Source organism: Anas acuta, chromosome 6 (genome assembly GCF_963932015.1).
Source record: "Anas acuta chromosome 6, bAnaAcu1.1, whole genome shotgun sequence".
NCBI classification, from domain to species: Eukaryota; Metazoa; Chordata; class Aves; order Anseriformes; family Anatidae; genus Anas; species Anas acuta.
In genome coordinates, this window is record NC_088984.1 from 27,350,953 (window position 1) to 27,376,030 (window position 25,078).

Sequence of the window (25,078 nt, forward strand, 5' to 3'; positions counted from 1 at the left end):
AAGCTTTAAAAGAAAACAACAAAAACAACCCACAGCACACCGCTGAGTATCTCATCTGGAAGGGTGTATTCCACAGAACAAAACATGGGTGAAAACACTTGAGGTGTAAACATATTTCCTTATCATAATGAAAAGTAAATCACCACTGGAAAAACCAGTACGTATGCCAAAGTTCAGTTCACAACAGCAGTCCTGGAGGGTTGAGAGGCATAAGAAAGTGTCTATAGTCAAGGAAATTTCTTTCCCCCCTCTGCCTCCCTTCTAATACAAAACACATAAAAAAGAATTAAAAAAAAAAAAAAAGTGTGGTAGGACTACAAATGTTGAACATTCTTGAACAACCCTTTTATAATGGGCTGTGGTAAAATGATTCTATGAATTCAACTCAGGATGTAGATAACTGGTGACTCTTTTCTCTGCACCACACAAACAGGAACAAACTTGGGTGGGTGCTGCTGAGAGGGTTTGGGGAGTTTATGCTAGAGTGCTCAGGTCATAATGCCAGCTTGGTTCATATGCTTCAGGAATTATGAACATGTTCTCCAAGCTATTCAAAAGAAGTTGCACATTTTGGCAATACAACCTTTGTTATATCTTTCTTCAATATTTTCTACTGTTTCTCCTCTCAAAATTTCTGACATAACTTACTGTCACCGAGAAGAAAGTCAAAATATTTGGTTGTGTAACTTCACTTCTCATGGAGCCAGATCTCACCATTTATTCTAATTGGCCAGAATGAAGCTGAGTAAATGCTGGTCAAGTACCCCAAGCACTAGTTCACTTCTTTCTCTGGGGGAAAAGATGATAAATGCTTGATGACCTGTGCAAAAGCTGGTCTGCTTCAAGTATCTGGCTTTGCAGATACTTGCTCCCCTCTTATTTTTCAAAATATTAGTGTTTACTCATCATGTTCTTTGGAGGCAATAACATACATATTATGTGTGTTTTATGGTGGAAGACCTAACATGAAGGAAAGTTGCAACAACACAAATTGCCTGAGAATTCACTGAGATTTGCACAATTTGAACCTGCTTTCGAAACCAAAGCTCAACTCAGAAGCCAGTGCTGCCATCTGAGTAGCCTTAAAGGATTACATCTCTGGGAAATCAGTTTTGTCTAAACAGCCAGCTGTTCTAACCCTTCTGTAAATTAAGTAACAACACACAAATCTCTTAACTAAATTAGTAAACAAGGCTACAACACTTCACATTCCAGAGAAACAGCATGACCATTGGAATGACTGGACAAGACTCCCCTGAAGAAATTAAGTTATGGCAACTACAAGTCTAAAAAAAAAAAAAATATATATATATATATATATTAACAACCTACATTATTGGCACTAATTGATCCTGGATACTGGATAATAGAAAAACCTACAAACTTAAAATGCTATCTTTTGTTAGCAGAGAACATTATAGAGGAAAAAAAAAAAAAAACAACAACACTTTTCTTCCTCAAATATCTCAAGATAGTTAGCCATGGAAAAAAAATGAAATATATGAGCTGTTGCATCTGTTTCTATGTTTAAGCAAAGCATTTATTGTGGACTCTCTTCTTTGTATCATCCAGCTGGTACATCAGCTAGCAAGCCACTGGAGAATGAACACAATTTTAGGCATCTCATAAATAAGCAAGAAGCATCACTGACTCAGAGCACTTGTGTATACTGTAATCGTGTGTGGCAGTCAAAACTCTGGAAAAACTAGCTGATCATTACAATATTATGCCCAAAAGGTAACGTTTTTGTGAGTCCAGTGGCAACTCCAGTACCTCATCTCTTCAGAAATTCTGGCCACTCAAAATTAAATATAGTTCTGGTTTCCCTACCCAAAACCATTTCTGCAGCAGTCAGGACCCCATAGCTCATTTGAATACAGTCACTTCTGTGCTAAAAAGTGTTGTCAAAGAAACAAGAATTCATCCATTCCAAAAGCAAAACACTGATGAAAGAGTAAATTTAGAACATCTGAACTTTCTCTCAAATGTCTTTTGATACTTACTGTCAGTATTTAAACAAAAAATATTTCTGTTAGCAAATATATGAAACAAAACTTACCATGAAGAACTTGTGTATTATACTTTACTGTGTTAACTATTAATTGGATAAAAAGAGATCCCACACAGGGTGCACAAAGGAGTTGAATACTAAGTAAATTATGATGAAGCCAACAGAAACCAAACCCACCACAGATTAGTATTTTACAAAGTACTTTATTTACCAGTTCCTTCTGCAATGGTTTATAATCACTACTTCTGTTTGCATGCCCAGAATAAATGCAATATCACCAAAAGTATCAGCCTTTGGTCAATGTCTGAAAGACCTTACCTTACTAATAAATATTATGCTGATCGACTGTGATCTTTTTTAATCACCTATCCACAGCAAAACTGTTCCATTTTGCAGCTGTTACCTAATCTCTCTAGTAATACCTCAGATCATGTTGCAAAGAAGTTCACATATCTGAAAGAGAAGTAGTAGAGACACTTTTTTCATAGATCGAGTTTGCTGGGAAGAAAAAAAAAAGTAATAAAATAATTGATTGTTTTACTGTTGCAACTGATAAACCCTAGGTTATGGCTTCTGAGGATGATAAATTTGGTTCCAGGGTAGTCTTTGTAGTAGTTTTTTAAATGAAAGGTGCCACATTTCATGACCCCAACTATAGCAGTCCAGGCAAATTCATTTTTCCTGAAATAAGTTCAGAAGTTTATGGAGTATTTCAGCACAAAAGACTTTTGGTAGTTGGGGAACATGTGTCCTTCAAGAGGAGCTGGTGGCTAAGTACTCATGGCTGATCCTGACAACTGCAAAACGGGGAATTCCTCTCTCTTTGATAGAACCTCAGGAGACAAGAGAATCATTATTTGCATTTCATCTACGGCCTTTACATAGCAAAGACAATTTATAAAATATATTATACAATAACTAAACAGTAAAACAATAGTCAAAAGTGAGTGACATCATTGGAAGAAATTACTTGATGAAGTTACAATGACAGTGCAATCCGTTTTGAAGCTCTTCCTGTAATTTATTAGCTAAGAAGTCTTCTTGGTCCACCACAAATAGTTTTGTGTCCTCCATACAAACAGCTCTAATGATTTGCCATGTTCATTTAACAGACAATCTTCTCTTCATGGTGAGATGTGGAGAAAGAGGAAGAAAAAAATAAACTTAGTTAATGCTAGGAAGTTGATTCCATCAATTTTGTATTCCAAACAGTGTCCCTACTAGAAAACAAGGAGTGAGCCATCTCGCCTAGTACCCTATCTAGATACCCTTAGAGGAAAGCACCAGATATTCTTGGTAGGTGGTCAAAGAACCCACATACAAAACAAAAACTTATTTTCTAAGGAAGTTCCCTTCTCACTGCAACAGGAAAATGCTCTCTGAAAAGTACTGGAACATAAATCTCATTCCCAAACTCTGCTTATTTCTTCTCCCATGCATGGACTGACAGTACTTTCACTAAAAATTCTTCTCACCTCTAACTTTATCCCCTTCAGAAGGGTAGCTAGATATAATGCTGTGAAGATGCTGCTACCACCCTTACCACTTACAAGAGCAACACTACCAAAGTAAATGAAGTATAAAGTACTGCTGCAGCATCCTTTCCTCAGAATGACTCCTCCACACTTGAACCTGTAAAACAGAAATATGGTCGATGTTCTTCTCTACAAGAAATGTAATGGATTATACAGGTTCATTGACTTTGCAGCTGAGATTTACTACAGTGAAAAAGTGAATGAGAACTTGAAAGGCCCAACCAGAACACATTCAGAGATACGAGTCCCAATTTAAATAGGATATACTCCTTTCTATGCACAGAACAACTCTTTAAAGAGAGAAATTTGGTCCATTTTGCACCCCACCTAACAGATTCAAGGCAGTATTTGTTTACAGTAATCAAAGAGATCTGAAGTATTTGCCACTGTGACTTGAGTTCGAATAGACGTTTATAGTCAAGTACTTATGGAATTACCCATGAAGCCTTGTAAACCAAGTAAGAATTGCCGAAATTTACTCTAGAGAATCAGTTGCCAGGAAGAAACACTTTGATTAGTCCAGTCCATCTGAAACAGTTGAGACATCCCTTCATACATTTCAAAGTACCGCTTCCTCCTGTATCACCACAGCCCACTACCTTCTAGGCTAGGAAATACTGTGAGAGGTTCACAACTCAGATAACTGAGAAGGTGGTGTGGGCTGACTGGCCCACCCAGCCACTCTCCCACTCTACCTTCTCAACAGGATGGGGAGAAAATCAGCAAAGAAAACCCATGAGTTCAGATAAAGACAGGGAGATCACTTACCAGTACAGTCACAAGCAAAACAGTCTTAACAGGGGAAAGTTAATTTAATTTATTGCCAATTAAAATATATTTGGGTAGTGAGAAATAAATACAATTTAAAACAATACCTCCCCCCCACCATGCACCCCACACCAGTTGTAAAACTGGTAATACCCTCATTCCACAGATCTCTTCTCAGTAGGAGATTAAGAAGTTTCTCACCTCCATCTCCTTCCAGGTACAAAACCTCAGGTGTGGTAGCAGCTTTGTCAACAACCAAGAACTGTTGTTATACCAGTTTCCATTCAGAAGATAACCAGCACACTGAAGATAAAAGCAAATAAACATGGTTACCATTTTAGCTTTTATTATATGTGAGCTCAGAGCATAAATAGTACCAAGATCAGCTATAAAAAAAAACTGCATACTGAAAAAAAACAACAAATACCAACCCACATTTACCATTCAAAGTGAACCACTTCAGCCAGAAGAAACTGCAATCTTGAGCTGCAACTTTGACAGCTGTCTCCTGGAAGCAGCTTCACAGAAACTTCACTTCCTCTTCTGTTCTTTCTCCATTCTGATCTCTTGAGTATTCTCAGAGGTAAGTGATCCTAAGAAAACATCCAACACCCAGTGAAATAAGAGCTAAAAGCAGAAGCCAAGGAGGAAGCACCTGCACACTTCAGAAAACTGAAGAGTATCATCTTTACAAAACATACATAATTAATTCAATTCTCCTTTTCATTTCATTTCAGCTTTAAAAGAAATATCTGATACATTGTTACATTTATCCCTGAAAGAGCAGTGCCCATTTAAGTACAACTGAATTCTTACCAAATCGCTTTAGGAAGTAAACACTGGACACTCAGATCTATGACAAAAGAATTTCTAGGCCATGTTTGTGCCTAATTCCCAAAACCATAGTTAAACTGCATGTTTTTTGCCTTTTTTTTTTTTTTTGGGGGGGGGGGGGGGGGAGGTGGTTAAGGCAATTGAGATTTCTTTTCCTCCCACTGCTAACTGGTGATTTTTCTCAAGTTGTTTTAAAAAAAAAGGAGGGGGGGGGGTAACCGTGAGGAGCAAGAATGCCTGCTTTTACCATTACATTTTTAAGTTGCTTATTCCTTCTCCCAGCTCCCATTCCTAACACAGCTTAAATACAGCATGCTTGAGGGTGTCTGTTCTAAGTGCTGCCAGTTCACTCAAACTGTGGACACAGTCCATCAAGTTTTCATACGGGAAGACTTCCATCTTCATGGTGGAAAGCAGAATTCTACAAGCCATCCTTGAGGAGAAAAAAATGAGGAACTCTGCCACCAGTAAGAACACAAATGCAGCCAACACTACTTGGGAGCTTTTAAAAAAGTTGTTTGTTTTTTTTTCTTCTGCTCAAGAAATACTACTGGACATGTGCACAGCCTCAGAATAAATCCACAGCTTAGTTAGAGCATAGATTAGAATGACCAAAGCCACAGCAGAAGGCTTCCTCAGTTTTTGAGACCTGACCATTTTTGATGCCATTGGTTTCACTAATCCAACACAAATTCCACACACAAAATTTGTTTTACAATTTACCTGTATCTAGACTTGACATGACTCAGCTGTTCATAAACTATGGTTTGCAGATGTTGTCATTGCCATGCTGTTAAGTGGCCAAGTCAGATATCACGAATGAAAAGGAATTGCCTTCATGTTATGGGAGAGGTGGTACATAGTGATTTGCAAACAGTGTTGGAAGACCACCTACAGATGAACAGAATTGACACACCTTTGAGGGTCTGAACATGTAGGTGTCAAAGGACAGTTTGGAGTGTTTCTGGTTCTGGACAAAGAGAGCAAAAAATAAATTGGAAAGGCTTTTTTTTTTTTTTTTTAATGTTAGAAGGGCTAGAAGGATATACTAACATTCCTTCGTAAGAAATTTTTGCAGAACTAGGACATTACACACTAAGTTGCCACTTACTCCGTAAAAAGCATACATCTGAGAGGCCTTTAGACCAAAACTCACCACTTGCAAAATATTTACCTTACAAAACGTTTACTTTAAGAAAATGAACACTCACAGTACAAAGATCAGGAGGCACCGCTGGCCTACAGTTTCAATATACCATACAAAGACAGCAATGCATGGATGACTATTCATTAACATTTTGGTAGATACTCATAACATTGAGATCTGTCTAGGCACTAAGTATGTCATCAAGGAGAGCAAAGTGAGATAGCAATTTTAATACTTCTTGGAGAGATTGACTTTTACTCTATGTCAAAAATATTTTTTGCTTTTGAAGAATAAAAGCTTTATAGAAATAGTGTTGTCAACCTTTACTCTTCATTTCATTCCTGCACGTCCTCCCATAAGACCTTACACACTGTCTTCATGATTGTCCTTTGCAAGATCCCTTTGGACACGGACACTCAGTATTTCTCCTCAAAAATCTTCCAAGTGTTTACAATCATTCCTTTAAAGACTTCTCAGAAATCACATCAAACCACTTCAGAAAATAAACATATCGTTTATCACATTGGTTAGAAATGGAAGGAGATAGTAAGATGTAATATCTTACACTGGAAAAGAAAACAAACCCACCCACACTTCCTGTCACATGAAGGGATTTCTGCCTTTCCCTCTTTCTCCCCCCATTTCATACCTTAGTTGTTGCTTGCTGGATAGACCTGCTGGGTAGCTTCTGAGGTAAAAAAACAACACAGCCTGTTTTACACAATGTTTTTCATCTGTTAATGAGGCATGCTTATCCCATCAATGCAGATGGGATAGGCTCTAAAGTTTATTCCCAAGAAAGCTTTGTTTGGAAGGGAAAGGCAGATCAAGGAGGATCTTCTCATCAGAGATCCATGAAGAGTGGTGGCTTTTCACACCCTCATGCTCTGCTACACCACATTTTCTGTCCCTAACAGAACACATTCTTTGTGTCTAATCTTAGAACATATCTGTTTGAATAAGTTTAAGGGAATAAATTGTAGGTTTGCCAACATACAGCCAATTGAACAGCCAGCTACTATCCACAAACAGAATTAGGAACTCAAGTGGCATGAATAAAAAGAGGTCAGTTTGGCAATATAAAGCCCTAACAGCAGGCAGGTATTATCCTTATCCCCTTGTTTTCTCAAGTAACAATTGTCCTGTGAAATATGGCGCCCTGATGATCATCCAAGTATGGCCAAGTCAAAAAGCAAAGAAAAATATTAATTAAAGGAACATATGGACTTAAGATCCAGCAGAGACAAAGAAAATCTGACAGAAGCAAATCTCACCAGTATTTACTTGTGCAGTGAACTCACTGCTTTCAACAATATAACAGTTATACACGAAGTATCAGAGGGCCTGAGGGTAAAGGACTCACATGAAAGCTCTAGTAAGTTCGATGGAAGAGACTTGGCAGGAGACTGAGTGTGTTTGAGGTAGACAGAGCTGAAGTCAGAAGGATGACTGGAGCAGCAAGTTAATTCTGTTGAGAAGAAGAGGTGTTTTCCTTGGTAACACGTAAAGAAAGAGAGGCTACGCTCCTGGTTGCAGCTCAAAGAGGAGCTTCTTCTTGCCATTAGAAAATAAAGATGTGTGTCTCAGACTAGTGGAAGACATTAAGTTGCCTTTGGTACTCTCCAAAACTTGAGTGGCTCTGTTGGTTTTGAGGGCAGGACAGGCTTTCCTTTTCTTCCATACGTGTAAATTTCTACCATGATCTCACCCTATCCACTACTATCTCTGATACTAGAACTGTGCTGAGCCTTTGTGATGGTCTTCCAACCCCTTTACCAGGTCTAGGACCTCCCCCAACACAGCCTTCTCCAACCGTGCCCACAGGCACTCATCTTTCACACTTTCAGGACCTTTTTCCACGTAGACTCCCTGGACTTGTCCTACTTGTTCTCCTTCTGCCCCAGCAACCACTGCTTTCAAGTAGCTCTTGTATTTCTCCCCTCAAGTCCCCATAACCACAACACAGATAATTTCTTTAAAATAGAAAGTAGTTTACATTTGAATAGGAGTACTGTACATTAAATTACTATATAAATATGTAATATACACATACATATTCAAACATTTACATCTCTAAACTCTGTACAAGCTGCAACAATCTTCATACCACATGACCAAGTTTGGGTTTTTGAGCAGTGCAAAAAGGACTCATTGATACCACTGGTTTTCATCCAACAGGCTGCTAGCCTTGAATAAGAGCTACAGATGTGTGCCTTACTGTCTTCTCTATGTTTTTGCAAAAAAAAAAAATTTTGCATGCACATACATAAGCACAGCCTTTCTTGTCAAGCCAACCAATCAGCCATATGGATAACCAACAATATGAATAGATTGGAGAATAATTTGTTCATTTACAGTGATGTGGAAGCTCAGGGTTTCTAGGTTTGCAAAATGAACACTTGAACAAAACAACAAGACGACAAAGAAAACATCAGAAAAACATCTGCAAATCCAACACAATGTCATAATTAACTACTTTGAACCAAGCTACATAGTTTTCTCAGTAAAAAAATCAACCTTACGCATTTGAGTCAAACAAATTTAAGTGCACTGAAAGCGGTATTGTTTACAAGTAATTTTTTTTCCCCAAATATGTGAGAGTTTCTCTGTAAACTTTAAGAGGACATTAGTGAACTAATATGTTAATCTGAATACAGGTGCTGGACATGGGTGATCAGTCAATGCTCCCAATTAGAAACACGCACAAAGCAAATGTAAACATACTCTTCAAAGAGGAAATACAATACTAACTTAAAAGACAACACAGTAACAAACTGGAGTATGTATTTAGATGATAAAGAACTGAAATTCGGTGAAAATGAAGGAAGCTAGGAAAAAGTCAGTATTATCTGAAGAAGCATTTCAAATAAAATTATTCTGTGAACAGAATGACAACTCTCATCCCCAGCTTTTAAGAACAGGTAAGTCTTCTCATCATCTTCAAATTTCTCCCAACTTTTCATTCTATTGTTTTCAGGGTACCAGGCAAATTAGGCTCTAACATTAATTTAATTGCCTGTAACTCAAAAAGACTAAAAGATTTCCTCCACTTGTGAGCACTAAAAAACCAGAAGTACCTTCAGAAATATTGTTCAGCACAGGATTAGATTGTAGCTAATGGTGGGAAGAACAGTGACTGTTAAATAACAGATCTGTTAATGAACTGATGATGAATGATGAACTGATGGAAATGTAACTTCTCTTTCCTTATGTTTTTATACCAGCCACGAATCTATTGTCTTCTTTAAAGAAAACTAGAACTGAAACAATCTATTGCTGGTCATCATTAGCTGCCAGCTTATTTCAAGAATAAGCATTCTGAAAAATGAGGAACAATTCTTCAAAAAAAAAAAAAAAAAAAAAAAGATAATATTGAGAAAGATGATATTTTGGAATGCCTTAGTTTATGAAAAACAGAAGGTGATGGAATCACTGAATACAGCAGTGTAGAAGGAGGTACCCATCCTGGTATATAATTACTAAATTTGAAAATTAAAAGATGACTGCTGCCTGTGTGCACTAGAACTATGACTATAGCAGAGAACATCCATTCTGGACATAGTTTCACAATTAACAACAGCAAAAATACAAAAGAGTGAGCCTTGTGGGATTGACCTACCCAGAAACGAGTGTCACACTATGAAACAAGTCAGTGCAGAAACAAGTATGAGAGATTCCAAAGAACAGAAGATTCTCTATGCACTTGCATATACTGGCTCTTATTAAGTAAGAGCATGATCTGTTGGAAAGTTCTGATTTAAGCTAACCAGTACACATTAGCCTTTAAATGAACAGCATTAACAGTAATATGAATAATGAATAGCATTAACAGTTAACCTCACAGAAGCTAATATATTTTAAGGTAAGATTAAGCACCTACCTAACAGATGCCGCTTGCAAAGGTATTAGGAACCCAATTTCAATGTATTAGGAACCCAGTATTTTATGAACCTAATTTCAGTGTGACTTTCAAAAGTTTTAGCTTTAAATATGCAAAAGGAAAATAAAAAATAATATTAAATAGTCACTATTTAAATGAGGTTTGTGAATGTCTTGCATACATATTAATAAATGTAGCCATTTAAAAATTTAATCCTTAAGTTCATATGATAACCCTAACACTTTCTTTATACATAGGTCAACCCATCTTTTTCCTCTTTTTTTTTTTGTTTTGAGAATGGAAAAGAGAAAATCCTCCAATTGCATTCTTGTACATCATACAGAAAAATATCAAATTTTATGACCAAGTTCTCAAGTACTTAGCAGGAACCACTGGTATTACTGTACTATGGATGCTGCTCTAAAAATTCAACATCTGAAAAAAACAGTATAATTGTTTGACTTGATACCTATGTTGGCATCAGTTTCATTTATTTTATTGCTTTAAATGGATTCCAATTATTATTTTTTTTTTTGAAAAAGCATGTCTATCACAGATTACAAAATTCAGTCCTTGTCACTTATTATGGCTTTGACTTAAGTGTTGCCAAAAGCTGTCTCTTGACCATATTCAACTTTTTAAAGATTTCTGGTAATTATTTAAGTAATACAGACCACTTCAGTCCTAGAACTGCTACTCCTGAAAAAGACAAGATTGTTTTCTGAATGTTATAGTGATAACATCTATTGCTTAGATTTACATTATTACTTGCTTTGTTTTCTTGGGCCTCTGTTAGTAAAGTATCTGTAAGTCTTATATCACAAATGGCAGCAGGTTAAGTTGTATTTATGTCAGCTGATAGCTTAAGTGAATAAAGCAAAAGGTAGAGAAGCTGAAACTGCAGCATCAATTATTTTCTACAAGACTCCTGCTTTTAGATGTTATGACCAACTGTTGTTACAGTACCAGTGCAAGTGCTGACAAATCTCATTATAAAGCTAGAACATAAGTTTAAAGATATCAAAGTTAAAAACATTCACTGTTACAATTCAGACTTGTATTCATCATACAGCTAAGTTCACCTGGCAACCTCACCTTTCTCCTCTCTTTGGATCTTCACATCATTAACATTATGATCGGGTCAAAGTCGCTTTTCTTAAATATGTGTCCTTCGTCACTTTGAAATGTACCATCTTCAACCTTCATTTTGTCACAAAACTATTGATGCATTGATACACTTTGCTGTTGGATTCTGTGGTCTGGGAGCTGGCAGATTTTATGGTCTCTATAGTGCTGTAATAGTCGTGGGTCTCAAGGAGAAAAGCAAACCCAGCATTTTAATGCATATTCTAAAACTAATTATGGAAGACCTTCAGAAATGCTGACCAAAATGAGCCATGTGGATAGCGTCCAAACTACTCAAAATATGAAATAAAAAGAGCTGGTGTTCCACATGGTAACTGGATGACCTGGAAATGGCAGTGAGTCACATCAATTATATATCAAAACAGCTGTCTGTCAGAACTAGTGTATAATATGCCCAGTCTGAATGTCACAATACCATTTTAAAAGAATGGCATTACTTAGAGTACCTGCCTTTCCTTTCAAGACACTTAGAATCCTCTGCTTTGAAAAATCCTTTACAGTCTTCACAGATTTAAATAGAGGAGGATCTCTGGCAGTCTCTGATTTTATCTGGCTCCATGGATAATGCTTTTTCTCTTGGCTCTTCTTTAACGTGGCTTACACAGATAACACCCTCTGTATTTTCTTCAGCTTAAAACAAAACAAAACAAAACATTAAAGTTCAAACTCCACCGATAACACTTCAGCCCAAATTACTGCATACATTTAAGAGAAAAATAGTTCAGGAACTCAAGCTAATAGGTAAGTCATTTGTGAAGTTACCTGCTAGTTAGTTTGATAGTCAGTTATACCATGTACTGTTATGTAAGACATTGCAAACTTAAATGAATTTACTACAGCAAGTGCCCCCGTGAGTACAAATATTTAAAAGATTTCAGTCCCCCAAATGACGATGCTACGTTTACTTTCCTCCCATATGTCCTTTTCCTTCCCCATGGAAAAATAAACCTACACCTTATAATTTTTTGATTGTTTTTTGAAGGGGCTGGAATAGAGGTGCTATTGCTTAAAAATTTAATGCTAAAGCATGTTGATTTAAACAATGACCTAAATTTCAGGCATGACTGGCCACTGGTTAGTGACTGCATATACATTTTCATCAGGAAATAGCTTAAGTTAACACGTGGTTAAGAAAAAGTCCAGAACATAAAAAATAACTTTAACCAAGCACACACGTGCACACACACACACAGTAGAAAAAGTATCTTGAAATATAAACTGACTGAACTGGTAAGCAAGTGTTTCATCCAAATAATCTCTGTAACATTACTTCCTCTTCAGTCTAGAATGTTTTTTGTCCTCCTGCTCTCCAGATAAAGAACTAGGCTCTGGAAAGTAGGAACTGGATGGAAGTATCTGCACATTTTATAGGCAAGTTTCCCACATAACTTATGAATGGTACCAATATTCTCACTATTTCAAAATCCAGGGTGGTGAGATTGGGACGTTGAGCAGAAATCCCAAAGAACAGTGAGTTCAGTTCCTGCATTTATATAATTTAGATTTTATATTTGGCTACACTTCTTTTTATAGAAACTAGTATTTCTTTAAAAAATAACCTCAAAACATTAATCACTTAAACAATTATTTGAGACGTGTCAATATCTTGATTGAACAAATGGGTTAAACAACTGAATGAAGGAGGTACATTTGATAACTTTTCTGAAATTCTTTTAGCAAAAGGGAAAATAGAGTTTTTTTCAGAAGAGCAGAGACATCCTATTATGGGAAGGAGACAAGCTATACAGACATTTGAATACAGCCAAGAGAAAATTCTTAAAATTAGCCCTGACAATAACATCACAGTAAAATGTCCTAATGTTACTTCAACAAATCCAAATTTCTGCAGGTTTCCTCACATACCCTACAATTTCCTTTTTACTTGTTCATGTATTCTTTTATCTCAATTTTCTTAATTTCACATAATTTAGTACAAATTAAGTTTCGCTGACCTGTAAAAGTCATCAGGACTTATGGGGATAATTATAGCTATGGCATTACAAAGGTGTAGGCAGATCTAGCATATGTTTACCTATATTTTTGTGCAAAACTGCTCAGGAGCCATCTTCTCAGAAATCACAGATGACAAGATAAAGTAATACAAAAATTAAAAAGCGAAGCATTGCACAGCTAACATCTCAGACACTCTGGGAAGTCAAAACAATATGTTGCACTGATATATATGCTCCATATCTAATAGGTTTTCTTCACATGGCGTAGAAATCTTTCTTTTTGAAAGTAACACTTCATTCTTAACCAGGTCCCATATCTGAGAATTCAAAGACCGTATCTGTATCTGAAAAAAGTGGCCTAAGGAGCCTTCTATTTTGACTGAAAGTTATTTAAGATGTTTAACATACATTTTTAGAGAAGTATTTTCAGACAAGTTTGAAATTTCAAGCAATTATACAACTCCAACTGATCACTCCTAAAGCATATTGATGACTACAGGATCCTAGTTAAAATTTACTAAAAAAACAAAACCTGTAATCTGCTGGGATTGTGCAAAGAAAGAAGGCACCAAAAAACACATTTCTTTCCAAAAAGTCCTAACCAGATTCAATATTGGTTATTTTCTAATCTTATTTTTCCTAATAAAATGTTATGTTTGAAGATGGTCATTTTAGCTAAATGCTAGGGTTTCTGGGGGGGCAAGATTAGAGCTCATTGAATAAGATGGTATTTTTTTCAAAGGAAGTGGTAAGTAGTTAAACTAAGCCATTTTTTACAGCAAAGCCTACATGTATTTTACAGTCACATATTTTTACAGTAAAAAATAATTAAAGCCAACTGAAACAAGCCTATGCAGAGCATTATCAACACATATCTCTACTTTGCTCTAAGACACATGGAACAAAACCCACTATATTTTCTGTATTTGTGTGTTATTGGGAAGAATGAAACTTACTAAGTGCAGGATGGCTATCCACAATCCGTACTGGAATAGTCTGTACATCTCCCAAAAGAATCTGCTGGACTCCTCCTTCCAGGCTTCTGGAATCATCTACCCCTTCAACTGCTACCAGCTGGCCCATGGTGACCAGACTCTGATTAGAGCCAGGTGGAGTCCCATAAGCAGAGTCAGCTGCACTATGCTGTGCTAGGCCAGCACCTGCTTGCAGACTGTGCCCCTGACCAAGTACTACAGAATGATTCGTTATTGCACTCCCTGTGGAATCCAAGAGATTTGCAGAGCTGGGACGGGAATGATTATTTACAGCTATCAGGGCTGTTGATTCATTTGTGGAGGTAGAAGTTGACTGCAGCTGTAATCCCTGTGAAAGAGAAGGCAGAAGTACAAATAAACCAGTACACAGCAGGAGTAATTTACATTTGATGACAAACATTTTGCAGTGCTGGAACTGGATAGCTTCTGACTATGTCACCTCTTTTGAACAGTCAACCTCAGCATCTGTGGACTAAACTTGTATTTGAAAAAATAATCAGACAATGGTGTCCAGCAGCATCTCTAAGACTACTTATGACCATAAAGCTCTAATTTTAGACTGAGATTCAGTTCCAAATTGTTATAAATGGCTCAGTCTTCAAAATAGGACTATAATCAAAGTTTATAATTTATTAAAGGAATAGATGTAAGCAAACAGCACTGGGTGCACCGGGAGTCTCTGCCGTCTTTGTCTTTTAGTCGTTCTTCAGCTTTCTCCTTAATCTCCTGGCCAGATATCAGAGACTCGCATAGTGTCCCATGCAATAGTCATAACAGCTAGCAGTTATTCTGAAACCCCCCAGATATCAGAGACTTCAAGGAAAAGCCTACAAATACATTTCCCTTCAAGCTCTCTATTGACACGAATTGCTAAAACGTTCCTTTGCAGGATACAAGAACTATTTACATTAACCACTCTGTTTTGTTTTTTTTTTTTTTAGACTTGTGGTTATACAAGGATATGTAAGACAGTAAGACAGAAGGTCACATTCATCATACCACGTGGCCCTAGCGTTGTTCCATATTGACACGAATCAGATGAACACATTTCACAAAATCATTCCCCAATACTGCCCGCCCATCCCCATGAAGGGTGGGCAGTAAAAGCTAAGCATACTGCTTTAAAGGAGACTTTGGTAAAGCCAAGGCTCTCTTCAGCATGAGAAGGAAACAGCAAGTAGAACAGCATTTTACTGCAGGCTGTATTTCTATGGAAGAGATCACACATTTTGGGGTTCAGAAGGTATGAAGGTAGCTTTTCAAAGACCTTTGGGAAGAAGGTTAAGAGACCCAGATTTCAAGAGATAGGAGCTTTAGAAGCAGTTTGTTTGACATGGTAGTCTTAACCTTACACCTCAGCCTTTCCACCTGGAAGTTCATGCATCTGAGCTGAGAGCAGTTTTATGATTTTAACAGATTTTCTTATGAGGCTGGAGAAGGATTTAGAAGGAATGAGTTTGACTTATCCTCCCTCATTTTTGCAGCACTTTTATCATGAAATCAAATAGGCATTTGATTTGAGGCAGAAGCTCACTACTCTCCTCTCCTTGGTTTTGCCTCTTGACATCATAACTTCAAAGTGGCAGTGAGATGCCCTGCACTACAGCTAGATGTGACATATTAGAGAAGCCAAAATAGGAGTTGACAGCTATTGCAAGGTTGTTATTCCCTCACAGCCAGCATTTGGGATCAATAGTTGAAGAAACTTGGTATTTTCAGCTTGCCTTCAGCACTCCCAACACAGAAGATCTGACATTCTGTAAACAACTTGACTGTACCTGAAGTTGTGCAAATATCTTGGGCTGAAGTGAAGATAATGAAGACAACAGCTGAGCTGTTTCTGGTAGCAAGGACTCCCCACTCTGGTTGGATTCTCCTTTGGTGACAACTGACTCTGCTGGTGAGCTCCCTACAGTGCCAGAGACAATAAACAAACAGACAGTTGTAACAGACTTCCTCCTCTTGTTTAAAAGCCTCCCCTGTAAATGGAACAAACCAAGCCCCTTTAACCTCAATACAGACACATAGATATGCATATACACATATATGCTGTTCTTTTTTGCAGAAGAGCTTGCAAAAAGAAAAAAAAAGTCTTATTACAAGAAAAAAAAATACTGTTATAGGAAGATGGCACATCTCTGTTGAGAGTGAAAAAGAAGCAGTTCTGCAGAACAACATAATTGTTCCCTACCCTGTGTGTTGAATTTCTAGTTTTAACATAAAAGCTGAAACATTTCTATCAAAACATCAATTAAATAATTGGATCACACATACACCTTCAGCAAGGGCTCAATAGCAAACAGGCATCAAAAGAAAGGACTGTCTTACAAAATAAAAAATCTACACAGGAAATCCTGCAAGTCTTCTCGTTCCCTTCCAAAGTGTATTTGAAGAATTAGAACAGCTTCTAAGCAATATCACATCAAATATAATTTTAAAGAGAGACTATTTATTTGGGGGTCGTTCAGCCTTCCAACACATTCCAACATTGGTATGAATGACACATGTTTAAAAAAAATACACACACATACTGTATTTTTTTCACTTGCCAGCATACTTCATAACAGACGTAAAAGGGAAAAATGACTTAAGAATTTTGATAGTGACAGTGATTCTTACAGCTAGGAGTAAAGAGACAAAGTAGAATCATATGGTGAAGGATATTCTTCATATGCCTAGAATTTGCATATTTTAGGCAAAGACATGGAGTTCTGCACAGAAAAGGAAAGAAACAGCTGGATCTTAGTTCTGTTATTGTTTGATTTCTTAAATGTAAATTTGTCCCTATTCAGCACAAGTTGAAATGAAAAAAAAAAGTATACAAACAGTAGTTTGAGAAGTCAGTGTTGTTTTCCCTGCTATCACTTCACATTCTTAAACACGAGCTGGTTTCAGTCAGCCTTCTTTTTTCACTAAGACTTGTAATATAATTATAATAATGTATCTGCAATGTGTACAAACACATCCTCACATAAATTTAAGTGGAGATGAGATATGCTGAAATTAGATTATCTGCTTATATTCACTGAATTGGCACACGTGCAAAAAGCCAAATGCATCCAACATCTCTAACTTCCTCTAAAACCCAGCATGTGATCTTGCTGAATGGATGTTTGTTTACATATTTGATAAGCTATTTTGCCTTGGAAAACTATCTGTGAAAGATGAAAAAAAGCAAGAATTGATCTTTCTGAACCCTTACCAGCATTCAGACAGTTCATACCAAAAGTCAACTCTGCTGAGCTCTATGACAGTGGTTAAGTCACCACTATTCTGTTTCTCTCCATAAAAGCACAGTAATGGAAATATTAACATAGGTGGTAAGTTTAAGCACAGTAAATCTGTTTATACTGCAAATTCTTTCTTTTCTAAAAAGAAAAACAAAAAACAAACAAAAAACATTATTCACATTGAGCCTAAAAATTTACTTCTTGTCCTCTGACAGTTGTCAACACAAATTCATGTCCTAAGTGCTCCAAGTACATAGGATGCATTTCAGTTTAATTGGATTCATTGTAGCAACAACTACAACAAGAGTTGAAAAACAAAACAGAAGCCCAAGTTTACTCTTTTTACTAACTCTAAGTGAATTAATGTACATGAAATTGCTCAAGAGAGAAGTCATACTGAGCCAGAATTCTGGGGTTCTACTTTTCCTGCTATAACGATGATAAGAAATAGATCAGGGAGTGACAGGGGTCAAAAGGGGAAGATGCCCAAACACATCTGAACTTCTTCAGGCCAGAACTACAATGCTTCTTCAAGCAAGAACCACAGCGGAGGATAACTTGACTTGAATAAATCTTAAAGCGTGACAACTATGAGAGTGCCCCTTTGATCCCTGGGAGTTCTCTACCCACTGGAATAAAAAGTACTGAACACTATGTTCCAGTTAAATGAGGAAACAAGCTGGCACTGCCACCGACTTTAATAAAATTAAGAAGTCTGCAGTCTATCTTAACGTAATGCATGCAAATAATTAGACTCTTCTACCTCGCTGCAATCACATCTTGCTGCTAAAGCTGATTTTTCTGATGAGCGTCATATCAAAGCTATTAAAGAAGGGATGCAGAAAATATCCACAAACATGCAGGGAAGTTCATTCAAGCCACACTGACTAGACAAAACATCCTTGAAAATGAAATGTCCATGAAATCTGGACAAAAATGTAAGAATATAATTATTTTAAATTTATTAACATCCACCATGATCCAGTAGAGCACCTCAACCTATGTGGAGTCCTAACCACGTGGATAGCATTTAGGTCTAGTTACAAACACCTTTACTTTTAGTTCATGTTTTGAAGTTGAAGTAAAAGTTGCATGAAGCCGCTTTCAACAAATAAAGTGTAATTACATGGTGTAGTGGTGTAAATACATGGTGTAATTAGCTTCTTTAAAAAAACACAGTAGACCTTAGACCACAAACATGGACATAACAAGTTTTCATAGAAGTCTACTTTGTGTTTTCACAACATTATGAAAAAGAAAGTGTTCTCAATTTTGACAATAAAATTACAGCATTAGTTGTTCAGATCCTGACCCTGGCAGTGGAAATCAAGAAGTCAACAACTTCCTGAGAAGAACGAATCTCAAAATGCATTCAAGTCCTTTTTAGCAAAATATTTAAGCACATGCCAAGAAAAGACCATCACGGAATTCAGATACCCAGTTGGCCCCAGATCTACTACCTGATTGATATGAATATTTCTTCAGTAGGAAATTCATTTTCTTTTCCTACACAGGTGTTATTAGCACCATCATCCAAGGCAAAATGCTCTTTCAAAATAATCAACCCTTAAAAATTTTCAGTTGCTTGAGGATACGAAATAAAAAATAAACTTACAGTTTTCATACTTTTGTCAGCTACATCAGGGTTAAACGTTTTTTCTGTATGTGCAGTCAAATAGTACAAACAAAAAAAGCTTGCCCTTCTCTGCCTCAAAACAGACAAACCAAAATAAACCTCCTTATATTCAGCTGAGTTAGAGAACTTGTCAGCGACCTCTCTGGATGGAAACAACTTCTGTGACATCGCTAACAAAACAAATCACATTTGGAAACAACTAAGTTATTAATACAGTCCTACCAGCTGAAGTTGGTGAGGCAAAAGTAACAGTCACTGTTTCTGTGAGAATGTTCCCACTGTCTGTGGTCCACTGCAACTGAAAGGAAAAAGATTGCAGTTCTCAGAAAGAGTCTGTTAAGTTTGTCTACTACAGGAACATAGGGTCAATTCAGGACCCACAAGAAAACAGTGGGTTTTTTTTTGTTTGTTTGTTTGTTTTTGTTTTTTTTTTTTTTACTAACTGTGAATTTTGGCAGGTTTTGGTTTACAAAAATAAAACACTGCAAACTGTTTTTGTAATATGCACTATATCAAGAAGGCTAAAGTTATCTTGTGAAAATTTTAAGACTGAAATAAAAAAGTCAAACTATTTGGCTAACAAATATCACTCATTCATCTGGGACAAACGCAGTTTAGGGAGAGGAGGGGAAAAATTATAATGCAGCATCATTTAATACTACAGTTTTGCAAAACTGTTTTTAAATCAGCAATTCCTTTGCAGTCAACCTCATAACTGGAAAAACTAGGATCATTCTATCTCTTACTGCTCAAGAGGTGGAAGAAAATAAAGGAACACATAAGTTACCCAACATTCTGACATATCTACTTCAGGCTTATTTCACCTGCTATAAAGTGCATTCGATGCTGTACAAACCCTAATTTAGGTTCCACCTCAGACACACTTCAACCCAATTTTTCAGATATGGAAAAGGAGTAACTCCTCCAACACATAGATAACAACAAAGCCATGAATAAAATTTTCTGCTGCATGTCGATTTTTCCATACCACATGGCTTCCAGTTCATGCAATCATCATGCAAGAGTATCTTTTAATGTGTCGATCAACTAATAGCAATCTAATGCTGATGAGATAAACACTGAAAAGGTTTTATTCACATTTAATCTAGTCTTGCTCAGCAAGAGATTCCACTGAAAATATTGCTGCCGGAAATAAAAAGTCATAGAATTGTAGATGAAATGCAACTAAAAGTAAAAATTAAATGAGACTTTCAGTATTCGACCCAAGAATCAAAAAGAAATGCTAGGGCCAACGTACCGTTGCTGGAATGCTTTCTGAATTATACACCACATCGCCATTTCTCAGGGACTTCTGCACTTCATGAATGTGGTTCTTGATGTCGTTCACAGTGGGGAAGAAGGACAGGTTATGCCTCTCCGGCACTTCATCAGGTTTGAATAATTCTCTTTCTACATATTTTCTGTCGCATGTTAAAGGACAATGAAATTAAAATTAAAATATGTATATTTAAGATATATTGTGTTATTTCTTTGTTACAACTGCTGCTACCTTCACCCTCTCCTTCTTGTGTTCACAACAGAAGAGTATGCAAAAATAACTTCTGATCCAGTCCTCTGGGTATCTACTCTAGAGCTCAGAATTAAAAATCCCCATTTACTCAATTAACTTTAGAGAGGACAGTAGCTCTTAATGGTTGACTATAATAAAATGAGAAGACAAAATCTGGAAAAAAAGCAGATTCTAACAACATATGGGAAATACATTCTTTTACACATCAGTACTGCCATTTAACTGCAAACCAAATTAATCAAACACAAAAGCAGGTATAGCACTACAGCTTAAGAACAATGCCAGACATCTCTGTACCTCAGTTGTTTCCTCACTGCATAGACTTGCTCTATTCCCTGAGACACCAGTTCTCTGATCTTGTCTGCCACTTGAGGATGAAGTCGGGAAGGCAGAATACAATTCTCATCTCTAGCAACTTCCTCCTCCTCCTCAGGAGAAGATGCAGAAAACTGGGAGGGCGAAGAAGGGAGGCAGGAAGTTTCCATTTCGTGATACTGGTGGGCTTGCTGAGTGGGTAACTGTACATACCACCTGGCAAGAAGGAAAGAGTTTCTATACACAATTCTCAAGCAAAGGCAGCAAAATGAATCTCTTGGGGAACAGCCAGACAATCATAAATGACCCAGTTAGAGTGACATAAGTCTTTACAGCCCCTCAGCTGGAAGATACTGCCCTTTAGAACTCAGGGTCCTCTGACACCCTTCAGTGAAAACCAAACCGGTTAAACATCCCAATACATACAATTATTTCTACTTATTCCCTGCATGGAAACATCTGCTGAAGTTCCACATCTTAGCATTTAACACATTTACCAAGTTAAATAATCCAGAGCCATGAGTCTTACTGACATTGTGGAATTTATACTATTGATATTAAGCAAGAACCTTAATAAAGTAACTAAGAAAATCTAAATCCAAGCAAGCAAATTATTGCTCTATTTGCTTCGTTGGTCAAGATGAAAAAAATAAATGCAAAGTTCACCTGAGGACACCACCAGCATCTATCAAGTTCTTCTTGAGCATGTTGAATGCTTTCTCCTGCTCCATTCTTATGATTTTCTTGTCAATTTTAGGGTCAGTAGGAACTCTGTACTCCAGAAACTTTTGAACCTTTTTAATATAGATCCTTCCAAGGGGAGGATAAAAAAAAAAAAAAAGAAAAAAGAAATTCCTTCAAATACACTTCACCTCCAAGGGGAAGGCAAAATCCCCACCTACTTCATATTGGATATTACTATAGAAAAAATTCAAGCAGTGTTGTTCTGGGGGGTGAGGAGCCTCTAAGAGAAATTAAGAGTTTTTAAACAGATAATCAATAGAGAGGGTTGCAGGTAGATGCAGAGAGTCACATGTATGGTCCAAGCTGGAAGCCACTCAGCCAGAGTGGTTTTGCATTTCAGCAAAAATCCTCTGCCCCTCAGTAGCATAAAAGCACAACACCATTTCTGGACAAGCCGGAATTCACGCAGCCTGAAGCATAAGCTGTGTACATACACATCTAACTGCACCCGTCAAAGTACGCACACCCTTAGCTCTGCAAAAAAAAAACACAAGCATGGCACTAAAACCCAGAAGGATGCCCAAGGATAATTTTTTTTTTTTGTAAAGATGACAGTCGGATAAGGAAGAAGTCCTCACCAGTGCTCAGACAGAGTGATTCCCACCTGTAGTTCATGGACTAACGTACTGCTATTTTGCAGCTAGGCAACCTATCAAATGTCAGCCTCATTCAGTTTAATAGGACAGCATTTCCTCCTTCCCTCTATATGTAAATCAACCTCAAGTTATCAAGGAGATAAAGCTAAGAGCCACGCTGCATGACATAAGCTACCCCGCAAACAGCACTGTCAATGTTTATGAGATTTATATTTTCTTAGGATGATGGTCAGTAGCTTTGTAGCCAATTCTTACCTTGCCGGACATGTGGCTTTATACAGATGGCCAGAAATCCTTTCAGGTTCACTGGCTTTTTTGGGCTGAAACCCTTTCCTTCTTGGTCCATACTGGCACTCCATTACAATGGCTCTGCTTCCTGGGAACAAAAAGCAATTCACTCTATTTGAGCAACCACAGAAGTTGTTATAGTAAAACAATACCTATGGAATAGACAAGAACTCCAAAAAAGTTATTTCTGCTTAACTGACTTCTTCAGAAGGCAGTACACTCAATTGTAGCAAGCATTCAAATACAGTGAAAATGCTTTTTTTTCACAGCATGCAAGGAACACAGAGCACTTTAAAAGCGTTTCCCAAGCCGCTATCACTTCACAATGCTCCTGGTAGATATACAGGGGCAAAAGATTGGCTTCTGACCCGATCAGCAACAGTAATTGACAATATGAGCAGCCTTGCTAGTTACCAAAGGAGCACAATATGTTGGTAATAAATACAAATAAGAGAAACAGAATCCTCCAAACTAACCAAGAAAATCCACAGCTGAAAGCAAAGGACTTTAATTAATACTTCAGACCATGCTGCCCCATAAATTCTTACCTGCAAATCTGACCTACCTTATCAGTTAAATAACACTGCCTCAGTGTGGCATACCCCCATTAACACAGACAGGCTCAAACAAAGACTGCTTAGCTCTACATTTCATTCAGATACATGACTTATTCCAATCAGACCACTTACAAAAGGGGTAATGTGCGTAACAGTGTCTGTGGTCAAGAAGAGAACCTGTATCTGTCCCATATCATGTTGAGCTATCCATTACTTACATTTCATATACACCAGTCCACTGGCAGGGAGCTGTCTATGCCACAAATGATATAACCAAAAACTTTTTAAGGTAACACAACAGCAACATAAAGTGTTTCCATAAGACACTCAATGATTTAATGCCTGAGAACATGACATTATTAGTATATATACACACATCAGTGCATGTAAAGAGAAGGAAAATTGTGCTTAATAAACATACCTAGCCTTTTCAGATTTTGTTTAAAAAATTTGAAATCAATTTGCTATGACTGAAAAGACTTCAAGAGCTTTAAGCTAGTCCTTACTAGTATGCATGTCAAACCCAATCTGATAGGGCTCCTGTTTTACAAAGGTATTAGCAATATACAATTTTTATTAAAACTAACAATCAAGATTTTATAATTAGTTCATGTTTTATACTATGTAGAAGCTACCCAGCTTCTCCACAGCAGAAACACAGCAGGGAAGGCATTACGTTTTGGTTCCACTTACACAGAAGGGATAAGTTCCTTGAGAACAGTACTTTTGTCCTGCACAGTTTAGAATTAAGTTATCTGAGATTTAAATTACAGTTCAGAAAACTGCATTTCCAGCCTCTTTTCTCTAGATGTAAAGGTTTTTAATGAATGTTCTTCATGGAGTGCTTACATTCTAACCCTAACTGCATTGAAAAGGCAACTTATTAAAAATACACGTAATGCCTGTATGGGGATCCGAGCAAAGCAAAAATACTAAATTCTACAACTTAAAAATCAGTGTCTCTAGTAGTCTGCAGAACTTTAAAGAAGAAAGTCTATGTGTGGTTTTGTTCTAAGTATCTTACTGTGGGGGAACACATTTATTAAGCAGATCTTACAGAAAATTAAAAATATCTCAAGTGCATTTGGGGAGCTGGAAATAAAAATGTAGATCATTTTGGTTTTAAGAAATTTCTTACCTGAATGAACTTAATTTCACATACGCATCACATGAGCGAAATGCATATTTACCTACCTCTAAGTCTCCACATTCATTAAAAAAAAAAAATAAAAATCTGTCTGCTGAGCTATGTTGATGTTTACTTCTTTTTGATTTTATAGGGGTCCACTGAATCATCTTATTGGCTCCTGTGGAACAAACTCTGCAAAGGGTCTCCAAACCAGGCAAGAATACTGGAGCAAGCTCTTACCCTTATGAAAACTTCCAAGACCTGATTGAACAGAGGGAACCTCCACCCAGAGAACTCATTCACAAGTACCATTTAATGTGGGTTGCTAACTAATTTATTTCTAAACAAAAAAGGAAACGAAACACTCACATCAAAGCCTGTGTTTTCAGGGAAACAAGCTCCTTCAGACTGTGGCATAGAGGTACCAAAGCTGCTCTTTTTTTTTGCCTTGACTTTACTAACACTAATGAACACCACAAGGATCCTTCTTTATGGCCAACTGTCAAGTGATGTTGAGATTTTTAAAGTAGTTATTGAAATAAAAGAAGTTAGTTACCTGCATTGACAAAGGGGATCCCATCATATGGGACATACTGAGATTTCCACATCAACCGTGTGGCGGGTTTGGCTGGGCTTGGAGACTGGCGCGTCCCCCACACACTTTGTGTTTGCTGCTTGTGTAGCGTTAGAACACTCTCTAATTCTGTCTCGCTCACACAATAGCCGCGGTATGAGTCCCCAATTTTCTGCATGGAAAGGAGGTGAAATAATAGGATTATTCACC

The 25,078-nt window shown here is 37.1% G+C and overlaps 1 protein-coding gene across 5 annotated transcripts in view; it reads right to left on the bottom strand.

The window, feature by feature from the left end:
- Window positions 1-2,194: 2,194 nt before the first annotated feature.
- CARF (calcium responsive transcription factor) overlaps window positions 2,195-25,078 on the bottom strand; it is a 36,863-nt gene continuing 13,979 nt past the window's right edge. For 3 of the 5 annotated variants that reach the window (XM_068685988.1, XM_068685985.1, XM_068685987.1), the window contains 12 exons: window positions 24,851-25,040; window positions 22,576-22,696; window positions 21,647-21,790; window positions 20,963-21,196; window positions 20,393-20,555; window positions 19,357-19,432; window positions 16,047-16,177; window positions 14,230-14,596; window positions 11,271-11,951; window positions 4,756-4,907; window positions 4,516-4,617; window positions 2,195-3,643 (listed from right to left, as the gene is read on the bottom strand). In XM_068685988.1, the coding sequence (XP_068542089.1) occupies window positions 11,833-11,951; window positions 14,230-14,596; window positions 16,047-16,177; window positions 19,357-19,432; window positions 20,393-20,555; window positions 20,963-21,196; window positions 21,647-21,790; window positions 22,576-22,696; window positions 24,851-25,040 (1,545 nt within the window). In that variant the 3' untranslated portion in view covers window positions 2,195-3,643; window positions 4,516-4,617; window positions 4,756-4,907; window positions 11,271-11,832. The remainder of the gene's footprint in view (window positions 3,644-4,515; window positions 4,618-4,755; window positions 4,908-11,270; window positions 11,952-14,229; window positions 14,597-16,046; window positions 16,178-19,356; window positions 19,433-20,392; window positions 20,556-20,962; window positions 21,197-21,646; window positions 21,791-22,575; window positions 22,697-24,850; window positions 25,041-25,078) is intronic. The other 2 variants (XM_068685986.1, XM_068685989.1) reach the window with 2 other exon arrangements.